The sequence below is a fragment of the Lissotriton vulgaris genome, chromosome 12 (assembly GCF_964263255.1).
Source record: "Lissotriton vulgaris chromosome 12, aLisVul1.2, whole genome shotgun sequence".
NCBI lineage: Eukaryota > Metazoa > Chordata > Amphibia > Caudata > Salamandridae > Lissotriton > Lissotriton vulgaris.
This window is the reverse complement of record NC_141700.1, coordinates 702,816,666-702,836,634: the sequence shown is the minus strand read 5'-3', so window position 1 is coordinate 702,836,634 and position 19,969 is coordinate 702,816,666. Positions and strand designations below refer to the sequence as shown.

Sequence of the window (19,969 nt, the reverse complement as noted above, 5' to 3'; positions counted from 1 at the left end):
GCGTTCTGATCCTTGCTCCGTGTTTGCATGTAGCCCAGCGGCAGTGGGCTGGCGCGCTGACGCTCAGAGAGCATTTTGCACCTATTTCCTGCATTATACTGTATAGCGCCCCGCTGATTGCGAGCGGCCGGCGCTTTCACGCAACGCAAGTGTTTTTAACTTCTAATTTTAACCCATGTATTTTTGTTATGCAGGCAACTAACATCCATTCTTACTTTTGAGGTATTCTGCTGGTTGGGGGCTGTTTGTGATCGCCGGTCCCCGCCGGTAGCGGCCGCCATCTTTGTTTGGGATCGTTTCACTGAGTGGAGCCCTGAACTCCACCCTCGCTCCGCCCCTATTTAGGAGCGCGTTCTGATCCTTGCTCCGTGTTTGCATGTAGCCCAGTGGCAGTGGGCTGGCGCGCTGACGCTCAGAGAGCATTTTGCACCTATTTCCTGCATTATACTGTATAGCGCCCCGCTGATTGCGAGCGGCCGGCGCTTTCACGCAACGCGCGTGTTTTTAACTTCTAATTTTAACCCATGTATTTTTGTTATGCAGGCAACTAACATCCATTCTTACTTTTGAGGTATTCTGCTGGTTGGGGGCTGTTTGTGATCGCGGGTCCCCGCCGGTAGCGGGCGCCATCTTTGTTTGGGATCGTTTCACTGAGTGGAGCCCTGAACTCCACCCTCGCTCCGCCCCTATTTAAACGGCCCCCATGTGTCAGCGCAGCGGACGAGCGCAGCGGGCGCGACGTAGGCGTGCCGGAGTTGCGCCTGAGTTAAGCCCGTCTGCGCCCGTCCGCGGCAGGCCGGGGCAAGGGGCATGTTACTCTGCTTCTCCCCTTACCTACACTCGCTCTTTCCTTGTCTCTGTTCACGACCCCGCCCTCCCTCCCCCCCCTTCCGTCCCTAAACTGGTACTTCACAACCTGTTCACGACCAGAACTTCCTTCCCGGAAATCTTTCCTACCTCTCCCGACAAATGTCTTCTCATTCCGGACCCTGAGGCCCGGACCCCATCACTCCCTTGCTCCTCTTCCCCCCCACTGTCCGTGACGTACCTCAATACCCGGTCTCTGGTCCGCCATCGATCAGAAATGTTCTACCTTCTGGATTCAGAACAGCCTGACGTCTTGTTCCTGACTGAGACCTGGCTTACAGATGACTCGTCTCCAGATATCTTGGCAGCCATCCCCCCAGGTTATTATATTCTGCAGACCAATCGCCCTACTGGCAAAGCGGGCGGTGGGGTTGCAGCTATCATCAGACACCCCATTAGGTTCTCCCTAGTGCCCTTTCCCAGCATCTCCTCGACAGACTGTCTCGTACTAAGACTGGAGCAGCCTGGGTCTTCGCTCATCTGTGTGCTGATCTACCGTCCCCCTCAACCCATGCCTGACTTCTCTATTCAGTTCGGCAACCTGATCACCCAGCTTACCATCAGTAATTCCAATGTGTTGGTCCTAGGCGACTTTAATTACTGGCCGTCAGACACTCACGAAACCTCTGACTCGCGCGCCTTCTCTGATCTAATGCTGAGTCTCAACTGTACCCAACACATACATGCACCTACGCATGTTAAAGGCCACACTTTAGATCAAGTCTGGACCACCTCTCTTGCCATTTCTGTTCCCCTCATTTCTCCCTGTCTCTGGTCAGATCACCACCTCATTACCTTCTCCTTAGCTATGTCCCCCCCTATCACTGCTGCCCGCCAATCCAATTTCCTGGCACGTAATTGGAATAAAGCTGATCTCAACAAATTTACTGCTCTTCTGAGCTCATCGTCCCCACTCATCACTGGACCCAATACCCCCACTGACCTTCAGTCCAAAACCCTCACACACTGGCTTACCACTGCGGCCGACTCTGTGGCACCTTTAAAACCTGTCAAGACAAGGCGCAGACATGATGCCCAAAAGTGGTTTACCGCTGAGCTCAGCGCACACAAACTCAGTCTCCACCAGGCAGAGAGATGCTGGCGCCGGGACTACTCCCTCGAATCAAAAGAGATTTTTTCGTCTCGGTTGAAGGAGTACAAGAAATCAATTACTGCGGCCAAATCATGCTACTTCTCAAGCAAAATCTTGAACTCCTCCAATAAATCCAAAGATATTTTTTTTATAGTGGATGAACTATCTAACCCGGAAAGAGTCGCCCTAGTCCCCCTCCCTTCCCAATCCCGTGCGACTCCCTTAACCAATTTTTTGTGGAGAAAATCATCAAAATTAAAACCAGCATCTCCATTTCTTCACCTGCTCCCACACCTTCTTGTGTTCCTAGTCATTCTTACACTCACACTCTTACTCACATCCCCCTCATTTCAAAGGATAACTTTTTGTCACTCCTACACAAAGTCTCTTCTGGTTCTCCCAGCGATTGTTGCCCCCCCTCGGTCCTCCGAGAAGCTTTCACTTCCTGTCCAGACCCCCCCCTTGCTCTTTTGAACAACTCTTTGACCATAGGGGAGGTTCCTGGACCCTTCAAACAGGCCGAGGTGGTTGCCATTCTGAAGAAACCCTCGGCAGACCCTTCCATCATGAGCAACTATCGCCCAATTTCCCTTCTCTCTTTTCTCAGCAAAGTTTTAGAGTCGCACGTCACTCAGATTTTCAGTTCTTTTGTGGAAGACTCTAGTGTACTGGACCCCCAGCAGGCTGGATTCAGACCTGCGCACTCAACAGAAGCTGTCATCCTTTCTGTCATGGAGGAACTGCGCAGGGGAGCGGACGCTAACATCTGCCAGGCTCTGGTCCTCCTGGACCTGTCGGCCGCCTTTGACACGGTCGACCATGATATTTTGGTCGACCGTGTCGGGGAGGCCGGCATCCAGGGTACCGCCCTGGCCTGGGTCCGCTCCTTTCTGACCCTACGCCATCAAGCAGTCAGACTATCCCAGTTCTCTGCTTCCCAGGTCAAACTTACCTGTGGTGTCCCACAAGGTTCTTCCCTATCCCCCCTCCTTTTTAATTTGTATCTTTCCCCACTTATTCGTGCCCTCCGACAGTTCAATGTCACAGCGTTCAACTACGCTGATGACATACAACTAATTTTCAACATTGATTCCTCTGCTGACTCTATTTCTACCTTCCAAAACACCCTCTGCTTTATTAGCAATTGGATGAGCTCAAACCACCTGAAGCTCAACCCCGACAAGACCGAGCTGGTTCTTGTCGGGGGCTCTTCCAACCCTTGGGACTCCTCCTTCTGGCCGGTCAGCCTCGGCAGCCCACCCCGCCCTGCCAACTGTGCCAAAAGTCTGGGAGTCGTCATCAGCAGCGACCTTTCTATGACGCCCCAGATTAGCGCGGTAGTCTCCTCCAGCCATTTTCAACTAAGGAAAATCAGGAAAATCTCCCGGCTACTTACTACCGAGGCCCTTACCTTGGCCCTGCTTGCGCTAGTAATATGTTGGCATCCCAGCCTACCAACTTAGGCGGCTTCAGCTGATCCAGAATCAGGCTGCCCGCCTGATCCACTCTCTCCCAAGAGATCAACACGTCCGTCCCCTCCTAAAAAGCCTTCATTGGCTCCCGGTAGCCGCCCGCTGCAAGTTCAAGCTGGGCTGTATCATTTTCAAATCCCTTGCTGGTCAGGGCCCCCTCTTTATTTCTTCCCTCCTTCAACCCTACGTCCCCCCTCGCACTCTCCGGTCTTCCCAACTGGCCCTGTTATCCACTCCCAGATATAAGAGGAAGAAACACGGCGGGCTCAAGTTCTCCTTCCTGGCCCCCACTTTTTGGAATTCCCTCCCTCTGCCTCTCAGATTGTCCACTCCGTACCCCAAATTCAGATCTTCCCTTAAAACTTTTCTCTTGACTGAATCCTACAAATAAACGGCCTCTGTTGCTCCTTCATCTGCTCTCTTCATTATGGCGCCAAGAAACCTAATGGTGTTAGTTGCGCCTTATAAATTTGTTTAACATAACATAACATAACATAACATCACCATTGCAAACATTAAATGAACCTATTTAAGATTTAGGGCCATATTTTGATGGCGGTCAGAAGCCACCGACCTGTGGTTGGAGGCTTTCCACTCAACATCTGGGTTTCCCTTTTGGACACCGCATTAGAATGCAGGCTGTTGATAGTGAAACCGGCCGGTCAGTTTGGCTGGATTCCGAAGAGCTCAAGGAGCCCATCGGCCAGTCAGAGGCCCCAACGTAATCCCTGAGGACAGATTTTCAGCCGTCGGGATAACAATGTAGGTTTCCGAAAGGCTTTCCATGTCAAGCTTTCAGAAATGGAAAGTGTGTCAGTATGCAACTTTGGGGGCCATTAGCAGGGCCTCCATTCCTCCACGGCCTCTAGTTGGGGGCAGAGCCACGCGGTCAGAGAATAACAGAATATCCCATTTCTCCATGGGAGCTTGTGCTACTGTCGGTTTATGTGGTTATGATGGGTTTTTGGCCCCACCTAATCGTGCACTGTTCACCTGGTGCTCCGCACCTCAAATTTTCAACATAATATTAACACACTTAATGGTGTACGATTGCTTTTAACTTTTATTTTCGTTATTGCATCTGGTTTTTAACCTTATTGATTGTTATTTTCTTTGTTCATAACAAAAAAGATGTCTTACATTTTCTTAGTTATACAATCATTATTTCTTTTTCAGTACTTTGGCATAACATATATAAGTCCATACAATTTTCATATATTTACAAAAGAGCCCAATGCATTTCGGCACCTCTGTGGTGCCTTCATCAGGGGCGACTCTGAAAATAAAAACATATGCATCATGTAAGAATCATTTCAGTGATAGTGCATGGGGGTATTTACTGGAAAATGTGAATGTCATACCTGTTTGATATTGTTGTGGTTGTACCTGTATGATCGCCTCTGTCTGTGATTCTCTGTATAAATCAATGCCAAAACATAAACATCCATGTCAACTATATGGACACCTGGATCATCAATCAAATAATACCTGTACTACCATAAGGAACGTACCTTGTATGATTTCTCTGTGTGCTCTGTAACAATAAGTACAATCTATCAGAACTGCACTGATACCGCGAAAGAAAGTAAGAACTACTTTATTAAATTACGTTCTGTAGTATGCCCTACCTTATCTTCACCACATCTTTGATTCTGTGGGATGAAAGAAAATATTTCCTATGTTATACTTCTGAGTTCCCGCTAAAGCCGCGAGTTAACTGCTCTATTTGAAGTATTCCGTACCTGGTGTGCCAAATTTTCCTTCCGTATACGAATAGACCGCAGCCCTGTGTGTGCCGTGTTCACCCGAATGTTAAGGAGACTCCATTGAAGAACTCCGCGAACTCCGCATGGTTGCGGGGTGGTAATAGTTGATGACGGACTACTCTCATCCTCTACACACCATTCTCCCACCCGTGTGGGCGCCATATTGGACCGGTTGATTATTGACGTTTGCATACAAATATGCGCTTCGAATGCTCAACGCTAGGTCATACTGCTCTCAGTATAAAAACGAGAGAAAAAATAAAAGTTCCTATAACAGTAAGCTATCCTAAAACGCTGGGAAATTATTTCGGTGTTTGCTATTCCCGTATGATGCTCACACTTGGTGAATGCAAGTAATTCATAAGTTAAAGTGCTACCCATAAGAACTGTTTTGTTATGTCACTGCGTGGCCATCTGGTAATCAATCTATCAAAAAAACTTATTCTTAAATCTAGTAAACAACAAAACGGGGGATTTTACTGTGCCTACGGGTGCCACGTAAAGACACGTACCTCTGTTCCATGTTAGTATTGAAGAACCCAATATATCCCTATAAGTGTTTGTGTTGGTGTGGTGTTCAACAGATGTATATATTAAATCACATGTGAAACAATCTTTTGGCAATCATATGTGCTGATGGTATACAAAATTATAATCCATTATTTTAACAATAACTAAACTTGAGCACATGTTTCTATGCTGTTTCTAATAGCTTTTTCATATTTCTTATATACATTACACTTGGTATACATTAGTCATTCTTGAGTATCATTTCTCCTAATCCCCTTAGAACCAAAGGTGGTAAATCTCTCAGACCTTTACTATGTTTATTTACTAGCTGCTGTTCATAACTTATGATCCCCGATCACTGTATTAATTCATAAGGAATTTTTGCTAGATTATAGGACTGAAGTAAACGTCACTGTGATCTGGATTCAATTACAAATAACATGATAAATCATATTTGTCGTTGAGGCCCGTTGGGGCTAAGGTTTTTAAGTGTTTAATCCAAAACAATTCGCGTTGCAGCAATCTTTGATGATTATCTGTGCCTAGTCGGATTTGTACTTTTTCAATTATGAAGAATCTTAACTGCGAGATGGTATGTTTCTCTTCACTCCAATGAAACACTATTGGTGACGTGAGGTTTTGATTTCGGATTCTGCTTTTATGTTCCGTTATGCGTATTTTCACCTTGCGTTCCGTTTTGCCAATGTACATCTTGCCACATGGGCATTTAATAGCATAGACTACATTTTGTGTATTGCAATCTCTAGTGTGTTTGAGGTGTATCAGTTTACCAGTAGTTGGATGTGTACATGTATTGCCTGTAATCACATTGTTGCAATTAGTGCAATTTAGGCATCTTGTTGTTCCCTTGTATTCCGCTGGCTGTGTGACATGTTGTTTGTGTTTCAATCTTGTTCTCAGGTTTGGTCCTCTTGTGTACGCGTGTACAGGAAGTTCTCTAAAAATGCCATGGAAATCTGGTTCCACAGATAATAGTTCCCATCTTTTGTTGATTATTTGTTTGATTTTCGTTGATAAAGTTGTGTATTTGGTTACAAATACCATCCTATCATGTTGTTTCTTTCTGCTTGGTTTCAGCAAATCCATTCTGTTCATTAGTTGTACTTTGTTTAATTGTTCTTCTAGTACATCACCTGGATATCCTCTTTCTTTGTATTGTTGTGTCTGTTTGGCTAATGTCATTTCACAAACTTGTGCATTAGAGCATATTCGTTTTATCCTGATGAATTGGGACACTGGTAAATTCTTGATGAGACTCTTGGGATGAAAGCTTGAGTAATCAAGAGCACTGTTCCGGTTAGTAGACTTGGTATAAAGGGCGGTGTCAAAGCCATTTGCTGTTTTGGTAATTCTTACATCTAAAAAGTCTATAACCTCCTCACTTATCTTATGAGTGAATTGGATTCTGGCATCCACTTGGTTCAATGAGTGTATCAGTTGTTCAAGAGTTTCTTGTGTATCATCCCAAATCAGAAACACATCATCAATAAATCTGCTGTACATTTTGACATGTGTCCATTCTCTTGATGACATCAAATTGTTCGCTTCATATTGTGCCATGAAGGTGTTAGCATAGGCGGGGGCCCCCGCAAAGCCCATTGAAGTCCCATTCAGTTGAGCATAATATTCATCCTTCCATGAAAAGTAACTGTTGTGAAGGCAGAATTTTATTAATTGTAGCAAAAAAAATTTTTGATGTGTAGGTAAGTTTTCCATTTGTAACAATGCCCATTCAATAGATTCCAATCCTGCGTGATGTGGTATGGAGGTGTAAAGAGCCACCACATCAATGGTACCTATAATCCAATGTTGTTGAAATCCTTCCTCTGTCCATTTTAACTTGTTCAAAAAGTCCGTTGTGTCCCGTATGTAGGACCCCCATTGTTGAACAAACTGTTGTAGAAAATGGTCAATGTATTTGCCAAGGGGGTCAAAAATTGACCCACACCCTGATACAATTGGTCTTAATGGGGGGTTTGTAGGGTGCTTGTGAATCTTTGGGATCATGTAAAGGGTTGGACATTTTGGATTCTTTTGAGTGAGGTATGCTGAAGTTTGTTCATCAATCCATTTGTTGTCTGTGGCGTCTCTTAGAATGTCATTCAGCATGTGTTGTAATGCTGTTGTTGGATCAGATGGTAATTTAAGATAAATATTCCTGTCTGCCACATGTTCATTGACTTTTTGTTCATAAAAAACCGTATCCATTAGTACTAGGGCTCCGCCCTTATCTGCTGGATGTATTGTTAAAGCTGCGTTGTTTGCCAAATTGTTTATTGTGTCTTGCTCTGATTTGGTTAAGTTATTGTGTCGTTTCCTTTTGTAGTCCAATTCTTGTAAATCCTTCCTGACCATTATTTCGAAGGTGTCCAACATTTTATGCGACACTGGTGCTTGGAATACACTTTTGGGTTTGAATTTTCTCTGTGTTTTGTCTTCTGTGCTTTCAGCTGGTTCAGCCACATTTTCAAAATAATGTCTTAGTTTCAGTGTTCTCATGAATCTGAAGAACGCTCCTTCTGTTTCCATTTCATTTGTAGCAGTTGTCGGTACAAATGAAAGACCTTTGTTTAGTGTTTTTATTTGATGTTTGGTTAATGTGGTGGAAGATATATTGATGATTAAATCACTGTTCGTCCACTTCTCAGTGCTTTTCCGGCCACTTCCTCGCCTTGTTTTCCGCTTGCTGTTGGTGGTGTCTCTATTGGTTCTGTTGGTGGTTGTCCTGAGTCTTGTGCCTGTGACAAAAAAGACGTAGCTCTGCTCGTGGTTGCCTGATCATTGTTTTCAGTTGTTAGTATTACCCCATCCTGGTTGGCTTTAACTGGTCCTCTACGTATGGATGTTTCCTTGTCTGTCACCAAACTTTCCTCAGATGAACGTGTAGATGTTGGTGTTTTCTTTGGAATATACTGACGTCGGGCATAGATGTCCGCCCATGTATAAACTTCATTAAGTTTATAGTCAATGGTGTCACGTTTATACTTTTGTAACTTTCCTTCCTGTAACTCCTTCTCATATTTGTCAAGTTTAATGTTAATGCCTTCCAAACTCATTTTCCAGGAGTCCGTCTCCATCCTAGTTTCAAGTTCTGTTTTAAGTACAAAGATTTCTTCCTCCAGATCTCTTATGGTCTTGGCTAGTTCTTCTATGATAAGTAATATGAGATCCAGGGAGCATTTGTTTAAAATGCTAAACCACTTGTCCATAAATTTCGAATTTAAGTTGAAGCAAAATAACATGGGTTTTATTGATAAGCGCAGCCCTCTGGGGATGCGCTTAGCTCGATGGTATTGAATGAGCGTAGAGGCGTGCATTCTTTGGTTTAGTTGGCGGCGTGTTAAATACTCCAGTTGTTTAAGTTGTTGACTTATTGATCCCCCATGAACGTCCATATTTTTTACTTCTTTGATGAGTGAATACATTTGATCTGCCTGTTCATTAGAATAAGCCAATGTGTTAGCTCTGTTATCCGTCATTCTGGTTATAGTATCAAACTGCATGTTGGGTTGATTGGGTGCCTCCTCACTAGGTGACTGGGTAATTGATCTGTGTAAATCGGGTTCGTGAGGAGCACTCCGTTTATTTGATAATGTTTTTCTCTGCTAATCAAATGGTGCTACGACTAATCAGGGTAGTCACTCCTGTGTTTTGTCAAGTGGTTATGATTTGTTTTTGGCCCCACCTAATCGTGCACTGTTCACCTGGTGCTCCGCACCTCAAATTTTCAACATAATATTAACACACTTAATGGTGTACGATTGCTTTTAACTTTTATTTTCGTTATTGCATCTGGTTTTTAACCTTATTGATTGTTATTTTTTTTTTTGCTTTTTTTTTTTTTTTTTGTTATCCTCATTTGCCTGACCCACTCTTATTTAGCCTCCAACTGCCAACCACTTAATCCAGGTGCAGAATTTCCTCTGCATCTTGTACTCTATTTGGTGGAACTCGGCAATAGATGGCCCGAAGTGTATCTTGGGAAAAGACTCCAAACTTGAAGTTTTATTCAATTGAACTAGCCATTCTGAGCCGACTGGGGGGGGGCCTAGTTCTTGGAGTTTCAAGGCATAATCATAGGACCGGGGAAAAAAAAAACAAAAAAAAAAACCCCGGTTATTGTCTCCAACGAACCAAAACGTCCCAAAAGATACGGCTACGCTCGCCACCTGATCTCCTCAAATCTGTTTTAGAGGTTGCGTAGAGAGACGACAGCCAGTTTGCGTGGGTTGGTGCTGAATTTTCAATCCAAACCTTGCATATCTCTCTTCTTGCAAGCAGTATGGCAAAGAACAGAAATGTCCTTGCGTGGCCCTTTATATTATTGTCCCATCCAAATATAATCAAGGAGAGTGTGATGGAGATCGAAGTATTAAGAATAGAGTCCAGAGTTACTTTAACTTCATTCCAAAACTGTGATATGTTGGGGCATTCCTTGAACATATGGATATCTGAGGCTGTGATATGGCCACATTTATTACATTTCTTCCCTGGGATAAATTTAGATAGTTTTAGCGGTGTAAAATATGCACGGTGAATTGTAAAAAAATGATTACGTCTTAGCCATGCGGGTTTGACGCATTTATATAGTAGGGTACAGGAATTCTGCCAGGTTTCGATGCTCTGGGGCCCCAGATCTGAGCCCCATAGTTGTTCCGGGAGGGTGAAATCTCCGTCTGTCTCTTCTAGCAGGCACCAGTACCACTGCGAGACCTCTTTACCCCCTGCAGGTTGCGCTACCAATTTCTCTTCAGTGATGCTATGCTTCCCTAATGATACCCCGGACCTGTTTGTTGCCTTAACCCAACTATCTAATTGTAGAAACTTAAACCTCAAGAGCTCTATCCCCCGCTGCTCCCGCAAATCCTCCCAGGGCCTCAGAGAGTCACCTGTCAACACTTCTCCCCATGTTAGTATCCCTCCTGCTCTCAACGGAATAGTAAGCCTATCATCCCAGCAGGAAGGGAGCCCTGGGGATTCCCAGATGGGCGCAAGGTTAGAGTATTATGACAAACCCAGGTTCCTCCTTATATGTGACCATAGCTTCGCTTGGGACATAAGAGTTTTTAATTTAACTTTCTTGAAATATTTCTGTCCTCCAAACTTAAACATGTAGCCATTAGTTGGTAAGCCAGCACCAATCAGCATTGCCATGAACATGAGACCTATTGATGTATTAGATGGCACTTTTAAGAGCATTCTCGAATGGGATAGTTGGAATGCCCACGCATAGTATTGTAGATCGGGTAGGGATAGGCCCCCCTTTTCCCTCCTCCTCCTCAGCTGTTTCCAGGATATTCTTGCTGACTTATATCCCCACACGAAGGAGTTAAGCTCTCTCTGGCATTTCTCTAGCGCTGTTTTATCAAAGGCGAGGGGGATCGTGTTAAATAAGAAGGTAAACTTGGGAAGGATTGACATCTTTAACAGACTTACTCTGCCTAGGATAGTTAGTGGGAGATTAGACCAAGATTTTAAAGATTTTTTAGTTTCCTTAAGAATCCTCTCAAGGTTAACTTGGGCAATTTGGGCGATATCTTGCACTATCCGGATTCCCAAATATCTCATTGAGTTTGATGTGTTTAACCGTAGGTCAGGTATGTTCCATGCCATAATGTCTGTTTCTTGGATAATGATGATCTGCGCCGGGGAATCGCGCAAATATTGTAAAATGAGTTCTCTTCTCCCCTGTACGCGCAGACCATTCACGTTCCAAGATAAAAAATGTATCGATGTCATTTTTCCTTCCCATTATTCACTTCCATTCCACACAGTTTAGTATTTATTGCTTTGTTGCTTTTAGTTATTTTATCTAAGGCAGTCGGACTGTTAAAAAGAAAAATCTGTTTTAAAGGGCCAAGCTTCTGAGGATAATTTTGAGTTGTTATGCTTTTGTGCCCCCCCCCCACCCCTTTGGAGAACCCATCCGTACTTACTGCGGCCAAGCCAAAAGTGTATTCCAAGCACCAGTGTCGCATAAAATGTTGGACACCTTCGAAATAATGGTCAGGAAGGATTTACAAGAATTGGACTACAAAAGGAAACGACACAATAACTTAACCAAATCAGAGCAAGACACAATAAACAATTTGGCAAACAACGCAGCTTTAACAATACATCCAGCAGATAAGGGCGGAGCCCTAGTACTAATGGATACGGTTTTTTATGAACAAAAAGTCAATGAACATATGGCAGACAGGAATATTTATCTTAAATTACCATCTGATCCAACAACAACATTACAACACATGCTGAATGACATTCTAAGAGACGCCACAGACAACGAATGGATTGATGAACAAACTTCAGCATACCTCACTCAAAAGAATCCAAAACGTCCAACCCTTTACATGATCCCAAAGATTCACAAGCACCCTACAAACCCCCCATTAAGACCAACTGTATCAGGGTGTGGGTCAATTTTTGACCCCCTTGGCTAATACATTGACCATTTTCTACAACAGTTTGTTCAACGATGGGGGTCCTACATACGGGACACAACAGACTTTTTGAACAAGTTAAAATGGACAGAGGAAGGATTTCAACAACATTGGATTATGTGCACCATTGACACCTCCATACCACATCACGCAGGATTGGAATCTATTGAATGGGCATTGTTACAAATGGAAAACTTACCTACACATCAAAAAAAAAATTTGCTACAATTAATAAAATTCTGCCTTCACAACAGTTACTTTTCATGGAAGGATGAATATTATGCTCAACTGAATGGGACTTCAATGGGCTTTGCGGGGGCCCCCGCCTATGCTAACACCTTCATGGCACAATATGAAGCGAACAATTTGATGTCATCAAGAGAATGGACACATGTCAAAATGTACAGCAGATTTATTGATGATGTGTTTCTGATTTGGGATGATACACAAGAAACTCTTGAACAACTGATACACTCATTGAACCAAGTGGATGCCAGAATCCAATTCACTCATAAGATAAGTGAGGAGGTTATAGACTTTTTAGATGTAAGAATTACCAAAACAGCAAATGGCTTTGACACCGCCCTTTATACCAAGTCTACTGACTGGAACAGTGCTCTTGATTACTCGAGCTTTCATCCCAAGAGTCTCATCAAGAATTTACCAGTGTCCCAATTCATCAGGATAAAACGAATATGCTCTAATGCACAAGTTTGTGAAATGACATTAGCCAAACAGACACAAAAATACAAAGAAAGAGGATATCCAGGTGATGTACTAGAAGAACAATTAAACAAAGTACAACTAATGAACAGAATGGATTTGCTGAAACCAAGCAGAAAGAAACAACATGATAGGATGGTATTTGTAACCAAATACACAACTTTATCAACGAAAATCAAACAAATAATCAACAAAAGATGGGAACTATTATCTGTGGAACCAGATTTCCATGGCATTTTTAGAGAACTTCCTGTACACGCGTACACAAGAGGACCAAACCTGAGAACAAGATTGAAACACAAACAACATGTCACACAGCCAGCGGAATACAAGGGAACAACAAGATGCCTAAATTGCACTAATTGCAACAATGTGATTACAGGCAATACATGTACACATCCAACTACTGGTAAACTGATACACCGCAAACACACTAGCGACTGCAATACACAAAATGTAGTCTATGCTATTAAATGCCCATGTGGCAAGATGTACATTGGCAAAACGGAACGCAAGGTGAAAATACGCATAACGGAACATAAAAGCAGAATCCGAAATCAAAACCTCACGTCACCAATAGTGTTTCATTGGAGTGAAGAGAAACATACCATCTCGCAGTTAAGATTCTTCATAATTGAAAAAGTACAAATCCGACTAGGCACAGATAATCATCAAAGATTGCTGCAACGCGAATTGTTTTGGATTAAACACTTAAAAACCTTAGCCCCAACGGGCCTCAACGACAAATATGATTTATCATGTTATTTGTAATTGAATCCAGATCACAGTGACGTTTGCTTCAGTCCTATAATCTAGCAAAAATTCCTTATGAATTAATACAGTGATCGGGGATCATAAGTTATGAACAGCAGCTAGTAAATAAACATAGTAAAGGTCTGAGAGATTTACCACCTTTGGTTCTAAGGGGATTAGGAGAAATGATACTCAAGAATGACTAATGTATACCAAGTGTAATGTATATAAGAAATATGAAAAAGCAATTAGAAACAGCATAGAAACATGTGCTCAAGTTTAGTTATTGTTAAAATAATGGATTATAATTTTGTATACCATCAGCACATATGATTGCCAAAAGATTGTTTCACATGTGATTTAATATATACATCTGTTGAACACCACACCAACACAAACACTTATAGGGATATATTGGGTTCTTCAATACTAACATGGAACAGAGGTACGTGTCTTTACGTGGCACCCGTAGGCACAGTAAAATCCCCCGTTTTGTTGTTTACTAGATTTAAGAATACGTTTTTTTGATAGATTGATTACCAGATGGCCACGCAGTGACATAACAAAACAGTTCTTATGGGTAGCACTTTAACTTACGAATTACTCGCATTCACCAAGTGTGAGCATCATACGGGAATAGCAAACACCGAAATAAGTTCCCAGCGTTTTAGGATAGCTTACTGTTATAGGAACTTTTATTTTTTCTCTCGTTTTTACACTGAGAGCAGTATGACCTAGCGTTGAGCATTCGAAGCGCATATTTGTATGCAAACGTCAATAATCAACCGTTCCAATATGGCGCCCACACGGGTGGGAGAATGGTGTGTAGAGGATGAGAGTAGTCCGTCGTCAACTATTACCACCCCGCAACCATGCGGAGTTCGCGGAGTTCTTTAATGGAGTCTCCTTAACATTCGGGTGAACACGGCACACACAGGGCTGCGGTCTATTCGTATACGGAAGGAAACTTTGGCACACCAGGTACGGAATACTTCAAATAGAGCAGTTAACTCGCGGCTTTAGCGGGAACTCAGAAGTATAACATAGGAAATATTTTCTTTCATCCCACAGAATCAAAGATGTGGTGAAGATAAGGTAGGGCATACTACAGAACGTAATTTAATAACGTAGTTCTTACTTTCTTTCGCGGTATCAGTGCAGTTCTGATAGATTGTACTTATTGTTACAGAGCACACAGAGAAATCATACAAGGTACGTTCCTTATGGTAGTACAGGTATTATTTGATTGATGATCCAGGTGTCCATATAGTTGACATGGATGTTTATGTTTTGGCATTGATTTATACAGAGAATCACACACAGAGGCGATCATACAGGTACAACCACAACAATATCAAACAGGTATGACATTCACATTTTCCAGTAAATACCCCCATGCACTATCACTGAAATGATTCTTACATGATGCATATGTTTTTATTTTTAGAGTCGCCCCTGATGAAGGCACCACAAAGGTGCCGAAATGCATTGGGCTCTTTTGTAAATATATGAAAATTGTATGGACTTATATATGTTATGCCAAAGTACTGAAAAAGAAATAATGATTGTATAACTAAGAAAATGTAAGACATCTTTTTTGTTATGAACAAAGAAAATAACAATCAATAAGGTTAAAAACCAGATGCAATAACGAAAATACAAGTTAAAAGCAATCGTACACCATTAAGTGTGTTAATATTATGTTGAAAATTTGAGGTGCGGAGCACCAGGTGAACAGTGCACGATTAGGTGGGGCCAAAAACCCATCATAACCACTTGACAAAACACAGGAGTGACTACCCTGATTAGTCGTAGCACCATTTGATTAGCAGAGAAAAACATTATCAAATAAACGGAGTGCTCCTCACGAACCCGATTTATACTGTCGGTTTATGGCCACAGCACAAGCTCCCATGGAGAAATGGAAGTGTGACGCACCATGTGCAGTTGCATTCTAATGGCTATGCCGGGACCGCCGACCAGAGGTTGGTCGATCCCGAGACCATGGCGATGTCGGGCAGACTCGTAATCAGGCCCTTAAATGTGAAAACAAATGTGTGCTCCCCCATAGACTTAAAGGCCTAGCTGATAATGTCTGAACGGAAAATTCTATGCTGAAATGTGGACATAAATCAGTGCAGTCATGATTTCAAGATGAACATGGATATTTGAAAATAAAGATACAAAACAAAGGTTTGTGGTCCTTGACATGCTTTTAATTCTTAGGTTTTTGTTGTGTTGCTTAGTAACTAGGTTGCATGAGAATGTATGAAGTAACCTAGTAGAGAAAATGTTTTCACTCAATTGTATGTTCTTATTCTAATGCATGATTGATGCCAGATCGTTACTGGGTGGACGAAGATACGGTAGCGTCCACCTGTGAACCTCAGGAATAAATTAATTATTGCATCAAGACTTATTTTCGACCATTTCTTCAGTTTTCCATGCATTAAAGAGTAGCTGAGACCACTTTTGTTGCGAACAACCTAGTCACCTACTAAGGCACTGTGCTCGTCAAGAGCAGAGGTGGCAACTCTATGAAAAGGTTAATTTATTCATGTGCAGTAGGGGGTATATTATCAAGGGGGTTTATCTCCGCTTTTTTGGCTTTAAAAGCCAAGAAAGCGGAGATAAAATTATCTCCCTATTACCTAGCTGTCGCTAACACCAGTTAGCGACAGCTAGTAGGAGATAGCGACCATCTTGGGCCCCACTTTGCATGTCAGAGAAATTTATCACTAATGACATGCAAAGTGGGCGTGCCAAGATGTTAGCGACTGGAAACAGTCGCTAACATCGCTATCTCCTATTACCAACTTTTGGAGATATTCTAGCTAAGCGGGTATATCTCCAAAAGCTAACACCTGCCTATAGCAGTTCTTAGCCATGTTATGCAATGGGAGGTGGATAACATGGCTAAGAGCATTAGCTCGGTAATGCATGAATATCGCGGACTTTTCAGCGATATTCATGCATTGCGGCGATTTTTATCGCATTTGCGATAAACCTTGGTAATACCAAGGTTTATCTGCGATAAAAATCGCCGCAGGTCGGCGATACATTCTTGTCTCTAACCAAGCAATAGCGATAATTATCGCTATTGCTTGGTAATATGCCCCTAGGTGCCTAGTAATTCCAGACATAGACCCTGATTACTAGTGTAGGTGCTGTTTCATGCACCTGAAAAATAACAACACCACGGAGTACATTATTTATCGAGTGTGATAATTAGCACCTACTACAAGTTTATAGGGAATAACATCCAAATGTTGGTGCTTGAAGAACCAAATGCCGCATGATACCGAAAATACCGTATGCTTTTCCCCTTTTAAATTTTGGCAAATTTGACCTACTAAAATTTAATGAGCCTTTAGGTATTTAACACAATCGATAATTAGCGGATATGTTAAATACATTTTAATTTATAATTCCACGCCGTCAGAATTCACCGAACACATCAAATCAGGCTCTTATTGTTGCACCCGGTACAAAACTTTCAGGGGTCACCACTCACAGCATGTTTACATTTACCATTGTAAAAACTCGCTGAAGCACACTTTTAGCGTTTCTCTTTATGCTTTAAACCCCTCAAGCTCTAGCAGTAATAAAATAATTAATGATATGACATGCTTACCGACTTCTATCTGCTCTAGAGGATATTGGCACACTTCCCCGTAGAATTGTGGGGTACATATACATTTATATGGATCCAAGGTCCCGCCGTTCTGGCACACTTTCAGGGGTTCTTCACACATTTTCCCACCATAACTAGGCAGGCAGAGGCATTCATTGCCAGAGCTAGATAAAATCCCTCCATTCTGGCAAATCAAAGTGTCTGCAATAAAAAAGAGCACCTTGTGAAACAGTCTTTATACAACTGGAACAATACATGTGGCACAATACCTGTCTGGTGCAGTCACCATGACGTAACTCAGTGAGATCTTGAATGTTAGCCTGATGTTGCCTTTCTGCATCTGCACTGGACACAAGATCCTTGGAGAGAAAAGCATGATGCATTTTGATTGGTAACAGGCCAATAATGGCTTATATTGGCCTTCTACACAGAAATTCAGCGTGGTCATGTTTTTTTTAGCCCAATGTAATTTAGAGCATGCTACACTTACTAGGTGGAATGTTCTAATAGCTTTACAGTTCTTTGTCTTTGGGCTGTATCACTTGTTAAAGATCCACCCCACTGAAAACAATGGGGCGACATATGGGCAATAAGGGCCCATAGGGAACTTGTGCTCCAATGCAATGTTTGTTTTTTGGACTTTACCCTCAGTGGGTGGGATGATCTAATAGTATTTCAGTCCTTCTACCTTAGTATATGCCAGGCGCTCTCCCAGTTTATGAGCTCTCTCATCTGCAGTTGTAACTTAGATTTAGGAGGGGGAGGGGGGCATTTAAGAACCAGCACAGCACTCAGGGGCTGCTAAAAGAAGGGAATAAAACCTGCTACTGTCAACCTGGTAACTGCATGGAACTATACATCTGGAGTCCATGGGACAGATTTACAAGCCCCTTGCACCACTTTTGCGTCACTTTTTCCATGTTAAAAGTGACGCAAAGGTGGCTCAAGGGCTTTGTAAATCTCGCCCCATATATATTTTCCCAGAATAAAGAGAACTTAGACTGGGTTTGGCATGTAGGGGTGGGCAAAACTGGCGCAATTCTCTCTATCGTAATTACTGCAAAATTACTTGTAACTATGTGTAATTACAAGAGAAGCGTAATCCAGAATTTAGTGATTTTTTCTTAGTGCAAAATGCACCATCTTGCCAAAATTGGGCCAGAGGCTGCATTTTGTGCTAAGAAAATAGCCCTAAATGCTAGAGGACACACATAGCAGTAGCCAGCAGCCGTTCACTCTCTCTTATTTCATTATTCCTTGCTCCTGGGTAGGAGTTTTGCCCAAAATTAATCTTAATTACTCAAGATGGCATAATTACTTAATTGTGGTAATTTTGCATCACAGTACTAATGTGTAAATTGTGAAATTACTTCAATTACTGGAAGGGGGACCTTCCAGTACATAAACAATCCATGGCATTTTACTTTTTCCATGTGTGCTCTACAAGGCAATACACATGGTAAAAGCAAAAAGGAGGAGAAACAATGCATTTCTCCTTGTTTTGCCAACTTAAGACCAGGTTTTACCTGTTCTTAATTTTGGCACTACCTCCTATGTACGCCACCCTTGTACATAGAGGGTAGCGTCAAAAGCCTGGATGTTGTGGTGGAACACCCACTGCAACACCCACTGCCCACCCCTTTCACGCTAACCATAATGTGAAAGGGGGCCTTATTTACAAGGCAATGTTAAGCCACGCTTAACGCTGCCTTGTAAATAGGGCGCAGCCCTTATCGCCACCACAACGTTGATAAAAGTGACGTTGTGGTGACGATAGGGGCTTGGACGTATGCCCCTCAATATATGTTTCATGGCCAAAATTAAAATTTCCCTCACCCAGAGCCATGGATTTCTATTTTAACTTTATTTGGACTATATTAACGGTTTAAACAGAGCTACTGGTCAAATGGCGGGAAAACCTAAACTTCTTCAGAAGTCAGATGTTCAAAGGCCACAGTATTTTCCTCAATTTGAGCAAATCATTCCCAAACACTGGGGCATATGTACAAGCCCCCCTATGCATTAAGCAGCACACATGAAAGTGACAGAATGGCCTTTCAGCATTGTTTATGTACAGGACGGGACACCTTCCTACACATAAACAATCCCCCCCTGCATACAGACACCCTTGCACTATGGTGCAAGGGTGCCTGCATTGGCACTACACTGCTTAATGTAGCGCCATTGCAGTGGGAAATGCTAGGCTGCACCATTTCGTTGTAAATATGTTGCAGCCTTGCGTTTCAGAAGTGGCGGAGTGTGGCGTTAAGCCATGATGGCTAATGCCTCAATTCACCACTTCCTTGTACATATCCCCCACTGTATACTGTTTCTCAGACTTCATGCTGAAACTTAAATATGGCCATTTACTCTAGAGCTCTATTTGTGCAGTGAGCTCAGTTCACGTTTACTCTCCGGACACTACCTGTATTCCTACTTTTTCAAATCTGTCTATGGTTCAATGGCACATGTCTGTTGCCCTCTGTGTGAAATGTGGTTGTTGTGTGGGATGGGTGAAAACCTACTCAAGCAGTAGCAACAGTCTTTGTCAAGGTGAACCACAAAAAGTAGCTACATTTACCTGTGCCTAACCCTCTGGTAGCTTGCCACAAAAGCAGTTAGGCTTAACTTAGAAGGCAATGTGTAAAGTATTTATGCAGCACTTAAACAATAATAAAGTGAAAACTCAA

At 42.6% G+C, this 19,969-nt stretch overlaps 1 protein-coding gene across 1 annotated transcript in view; it reads right to left on the bottom strand.

The window, feature by feature from the left end:
* LOC147678040 (mucin-3A-like) overlaps nt 1-19,969 on the bottom strand; it is a 174,535-nt gene that overhangs the window by 113,237 nt on the left and 41,329 nt on the right. The window contains exon 3 of the mRNA XM_086945937.1: nt 17,280-17,480. Coding sequence (XP_086802063.1) covers nt 17,280-17,480 — 201 coding nt within the window. The remainder of the gene's footprint in view (nt 1-17,279; nt 17,481-19,969) is intronic.